Source organism: Megascapheus bottae, chromosome X (genome assembly GCF_031878675.1).
Source record: "Megascapheus bottae isolate mThoBot1 chromosome X, mThoBot2.hap1, whole genome shotgun sequence".
Taxonomy (NCBI): Eukaryota; Metazoa; Chordata; class Mammalia; order Rodentia; family Geomyidae; genus Megascapheus; species Megascapheus bottae.
Genome location: NC_143547.1, coordinates 80259410 through 80265409, shown reverse-complemented (window position 1 = coordinate 80265409; position 6000 = coordinate 80259410). Strand labels below are relative to the sequence as shown.

Here is a 6000-nt window from a genome sequence, read left to right as displayed (position 1 = left end):
TCTCCAGGCTTGTTTTGAACCATGATCCTCAGATCTCAGCCTCCCGAGTAGCTGGGATTATAAGTGTGAGCCACTGGAGCCCAACTACCTAGGTGCCCTGTGTATATTTGCTCACATACACAACGTCACATGAAACATGGCGCATCATGGCTGCATAGTCACTGTGAGAACAGATCCCAACTTGACCCTTTTGCTTTTCAGGAGAGACGGGTTTGGGCAAATCCACCCTCATGGACACGTTGTTCAACACCAAGTTTGAGGGGGAGCCAGCCACCCACACACAACCAGGTGTCCAGCTCAGATCCAATACGTACGACCTTCAAGAGAGCAATGTGGGGCTGAAGCTCACAATTGTTAGCACAGTGGGCTTTGGGGACCAGATCAACAAGGAAGACAGGTAAGGATGGCAGGTGATTGAGTGGGAGGATGGGGGAAGTGGCATTCAGGAGGCTGTCACGGATACTGAGGTCCAGCCTGTCTCCCCAGAATGACAGGTAACAGGTCTCTCATAAGCACAGCAGCACAACCCAGGGCTTTACTCTCTGCTCTTACTCCATACGCTTGGCCTAAAGAAGTCTGTTTTCCCAATATCATGGATGGGCCCCCCAGTGTGCATGAAAAGTGTGCATTCACTACACTTGAAGGTTCCTACCTTGGGCCATGTGTCATGTTCTTGGAATCCAAAAAGGCACTTGTAGTATCTGTCCTTGAGGCATTCCTGGGTAAGTAAGGTCAGTGCTATGTAAATAAGCCAATAATTTCCATAGAGTGTTATATGTTCCATAAAGGACGAGGTACACAAAGGCAACAGTGAGAAGTGTCACTTTATTGCAGATAGAGGAGCTTGGGGTCAGGGCAGCCTTCACAGAACCCTCCCCTCTCTGGCCCTCCATGACTTTTTTCTTCAGTCGTGGAGCTTGAACTCAAGGCCTGCGTGCTGTCCCTGAGCTCTTCAGCTCAAGGCTATCTCCCTACCCTTGAGCCAAGCCCACTTTCCCTTTTCTAGAGGTTAATTGGAGATAAGAGTCTCAGGTCCTTATGTGCCCAGGCTGGCTTTGAACCTTGATCCTCAGCTCTCAGCTTCCTGAGTAGCTAGGATTATAGGCGTAAGCCACTGTTCCTGGTCCCTCATGACTTTTTTTTTTCTTGGTTGACTGTGGGGCTTGAACCAGATCTGGGCCTAGGTGCTGTCTCTGAGCTCTTCAGCTCAAGACGAGCACTTTACCATGAGGCAGCCATTGGACAAAAGTGTCAGAGTCCTGGACTCCAATTTTTTAATGTGTTTTAGGAAACTGCAAGTAGGTAGTCAGAGTTACTTAGAAGCTAATGAAGCTTAAGCTTTGGGGTCCTGTAACTAAATTTTGTTACTAAGGTAGTATTAGTTTACTTGGAAGATTTAGAATAACAAGTATAAGTCCCTCTGAAATCTGGATCTGCCCTTGGGTTAGCAGTTGAAGTGATGAGATGACACTAGAGGGAGGTGAGCTTGCGTATGGAATGGCCCCACATCCTAGAGAGAGTTAGATGTGCAGTTCTGTGGAGCCATTGAAAGATTCATTGTGGGGCCAGGAGTCTGGTTTAGAGATAGAGAACTTGCCTAACGTGCACGAAGCCCATGGTTCAGTATCTCAGTACCACATACAGAGAAAAGGCCGGAAATGGTGCTATGGCTCAAATGGCAGAGCATTAGCCTTGAGAAAGCTCAAGGGGAGTGTTCAGGCCCTGAGTTCAAGCCCCAGGACTGGTAAAAACAAAATAAAACAAAACAAAATCCAAAAAAACTCCCAAAGATTCATTGTGGCTCAATGTAGCAGAACACTGATCTAATTCAAACTCCAGTACTTGAGAGATGGTAGGGGGAAGGAGATATAATGATTAAGATAGTCTGGCCTTTGAAAACAAGGTCCCTTGAGATATTACACTGATAAACTAGGGCCTGAGCACTGTTCTTGGGCTTTCTCAAGGCTAGAGTTCTACCAGTTGAGCCACAGCACTACTTCTGGCTTTTTCTTTTTCTTTTCTTTTTTGGGGGGGTCATGGGGCTTGTATTCAGCTTGGGTGTTGTCCCCGAACTCTTCAGCTTAAGGCTACCACCCTATCCCTGGGCCTGGGTATTGTCTCTGAGCTCTTCAGCTCAAGGCTACTGCTCTACCCTTGAGCCAAGCCCCACTTCCTATTTTCTAGAGGTTAATTGGAGATAAGAGTCTCGGTCCTTTTTTGCCTGGGCTGGCTTTGAACCTTGATCTTCAGATCTCAGCCTTCTGAGTAGCTAGGATTATAGGTGTGTGCCACCGTGCCTAACTACTTACGGCTTTTTCTATGTATATGGCACTGAGGAAATGAACCTGAATCTTTGTGCACTCTGGGCAAGCACTCTGCTGCTAGGCCAAACTCCTAGCTCCTATGTTATCATCATCATCACTATTATTAATTTGTTTTTGCAAGTCCTGGGGATTGAACTCAGGGCCTGGGCTTTGTCCCTGAGCTTCTTTTTGTTCTAGGCTAGTACTCTATCACTTGAGCCACAGCTCTACTTCCAGCCTTTTCTGTGTATGTGATACTGAGGAATTGAACCCAGGGCTTCACGAATGCTAAGCAAGCACTCTACTACTAAGCCACATTCCCAGCCCTATTATTTTGTTTTTCAAAATTATTTTTATCTGTGCATATTAACTTACAAAGGAACTTCACTGTGATATGTTTGCACCTGTACGGTGTACTTTGATCATGTTTTCACTTTTTTTTTTTTTTTGGTGCTGGTCCTGTGGCTTGAAATCAGAGTGGGCACTGTTTCTGAGCTTTTGTGCTCAGGACTAGCGCTCTACCACTTGAGCCACAGTTCTGCTTCCGGCTTTTTGGTGTTTCAGTGGAGGTAAAGAGTCTCACAGACTTTTCTGCCCTGGCTAACTTTGAATGGCAACCCGCAGATCTCAGCTTCCCAGCAGCTATGATTGCAGCAAATAGTTGTTGGTGCCTGGCTTTTTCTTTTCTTTTTTTTTTTTCCAGTCCTGGGGCTTGAACTCAGGGCCTTGGACACTTTTTGCTCAAGGCTAGCACTCTGCCACCTGAGCCACAGCACCACTATTGGCTTTTTCTGTGTATGTGGTACCAAGGAATTGAACTCAAGACTTCGTGCATGCTAGGCAAGCATTCCACCACTAGGCTACACTCCCAGCCCCCTGGCTATCTTATTTTTTATTAGTATGTATTAACTGTTCAAAGGAGTTTCACTATGGTATTGTTCATGTACATGTATTATATAGTTGGATGAGATTAATCCTCAGTACTACTCTCTTTTCTATGTCATTTTTTTTTTTGCCAGTCCTGGGCTTGGGCTCAGGGCCTGAGCACTGTCCTTGGATTTATCTCAAGGCTAGAACTCTACCACTTGAGCCTCAGCACCACGTCTGGCTTTTTCTAAGTATGTGGTACCAAGGAATAGAACCCGGGTCTTCGTGCACGCTAGGCAAGCACTCTACCACTAGGCCAAACTCCCGGCCCCCTATGTCATCTTTATATATAAACCTAATGTGCTGGTAGCTCATGCCTGTAAATCCTACCCAGGATACTGAGATCTGAGGATCACAGTTCAAAGTCAATGGGACTCTTACCTCCAATTAGCTATCAGAAAACCAGAAATAGACTCAAAGGATTAGAGCGAAAAAGCTCAGGGGCAGTACCCAGGCCCTGAGTTCAAGCCTCAGGATTGGCGGTGCGCACCCACACCCACAAACAGAGTACATGAGCATTAAAAACATTACGAAAAAAACATATGCAAAAACATATATATGTTTTTTTTTTTTTTGCCAGTCCTGGGCTTGAGCTCAGGGCGTGAGCACTGTCCTTGGACTTTCTCAAGGCTAGAGCTCTACCACATGAGCCTCAGCACCACTTCTGGCTTTTTTTTTTTCCTATGTATGTGGTACCAAGGAATTGAACCTGGGTCTTCGTGCATGCTAGGCAGGCACTATACCACTAGGCCAAACTCCCGGCCCCATATATATGTTTTTATCATCTTTCCCTTTTTTCTCCTCATCCCGCCACACACTTCCACAATTACAGTGTTTTCTTTTTTTACAAAATGTATTTGTATATATTTAGCTGGGTGCCAGTGGCTCATACTTGTAATCCTAGCTACTCAGGAGGCTGAGATCTGAGGATGGTGGTTCAAAGCCAACCAGGGCATGAAAGTCCTTGAGACTCTTATCTCCAATTAAGCACCTGAAAACCAGAAGTGGCGTGTGCTGTGGCTCAACTGGTCGAGCACTAGCCTTGAGCTGAAGATGTCAGGGACAATGCCCAGGTCCAGAGTTCAAGTCCCATCAAGGGGGGGTTATTTGTATTTTGTGTACACACACACACACACACACACACACACACACACACACACACACACACACACACACACACACACACACACACACACACACACACACACACACACACACACACACACACACACACACACACACACACACACACACACACACACTATGTAGGAGTTATCCAGGCTGGGATTTCAGTTATGTGCTATCATGCTAATCATACTAATCTTCTTAGCATGAGGGTAGTCTTCACACCATCCATTGAATTGGGCCATTGAGTTGGGCCATAATGTGCTTGAGCTTAGCTGCAGATTTTTCCTGAACTTTACTAAGTGTGTCACACTGTTTTTTTTTTTTTTTTTTTGCTAGTCCTGGGCTTGAGCTCAGGGCCTGAGCACTGTCCTTGGGCTTTCCTCAAGGCTAGAGTTCTACCCTGAGCCACAGCACCACTTCCAGCTTTTTTTCTATGTATGTGGTACTGAGGAATTGAACTCGGGTCTTCATGCATGCTAGGCAAGCACTCTACCACTAGGCCAAACTCCCAGCCCCACACTGTTTTTTTTTAGTTACATTTATTCAACATAATGATGGCTTAGGGGGACTGAATAAATATTGCCTCTTTGAGCCAAATCTACTTCTGTTATTGGTTTGTTTGCTTATTGTGTTAATATTAGGGCTTGAGTATGTCCCTTAGGGTTTTGTGTGTGTGTGTGCGGGGGTGGGGGGGTGTCATGGGGCTTGAACTCTTGGCCTGGGCGCTGTCTCTGAGCTCTTCAGCTCAAGGCTACCTCCCTACCCCTTGAACCACAGCCCCATTTCCCATTTCCAGTGATTAATTGGAGATAAGCTTCTCACATTCTTTAGTGTTCTTTAGTGCCTGGCTGGCTTTGAACCTTGATCCTTAGGTCACAGCCTTATGAATAGCTAGGATTACAGGTATGAGCCACTGTACGCAGCTGTTCCTGAGATTTTTTTTTTCACTGAAGGCTAATGCTCTGCCACTTCAGACACACCTCCACTTCTGGTTTTTGGTCATTAATTGGTGATGAGTCCCACAGACTTTCCTGCTTGGGCTGGCTTCCAGTCTTCATTTATTTTTTTTCCGCCAGTCCTGGGCTTGAGCTCAGGGCCTGAGCACTGTCCTTGGACTTTCTCAAGGCTAGAGCTCTACCACTTGAGCCTCAGCACCACTTCTGGCTTTTTTCTATATGGTACCGAGGAATCAAACCCGGGTCTTTGTGCATGCTAGGCAAGCACTCTACCACTAGGCCAAACTCCCGGTCCTGGCTTCTAATCTTGATCCTCAGATCTCATCCTTGTGAGTAGCTAGGATAACAGGTGTGAGCCAACAGTGCCTAGCCTCATATGGCTATTTATTAGTTAACCCAGAAACTCTCTATGCCTCCATATCTAGTCATATGTATAGTGAGACTAGTGATGATATAACCTTTACATTAAATTGTACTTGATAAAAATATCATTAAAAACCTGGGCATGCCCAGAAAATGCATCAAGAAACTTACAAAAGGCAAAATCAAATATTTACATTTACCCAGACTTCGGAACATGGGTCAAACTAACATTTGTTCAGGAAGGAAGATGGGCAGTTTTTCTCCAAGCCACCAAGTTATATGAATTTATCCAGTGGATTCTGTCTAGACCAACTGAACATCCT

At 45.6% G+C, this 6000-nt stretch overlaps 1 protein-coding gene across 4 annotated transcripts in view; it reads left to right on the top strand.

Annotated features, from left to right (window-relative positions):
- The first annotated feature begins 201 nt into the window (after positions 1-201).
- The window catches only part of Septin6 (septin 6), a 49596-nt gene continuing 43797 nt past the window's right edge, over positions 202-6000 (top strand). For 3 of the 4 annotated variants that reach the window (XM_090326484.1, XM_090326483.1, XM_090326485.1), the window contains exon 1: positions 207-397. In XM_090326484.1, the coding sequence (XP_090182610.1) occupies positions 231-397 (167 nt within the window). In that variant the 5' untranslated portion in view covers positions 207-230. Of the gene's footprint in view, positions 398-6000 lie in introns of all 4 variants that reach the window. The other variant, XM_090326486.1, reaches the window with a different exon arrangement.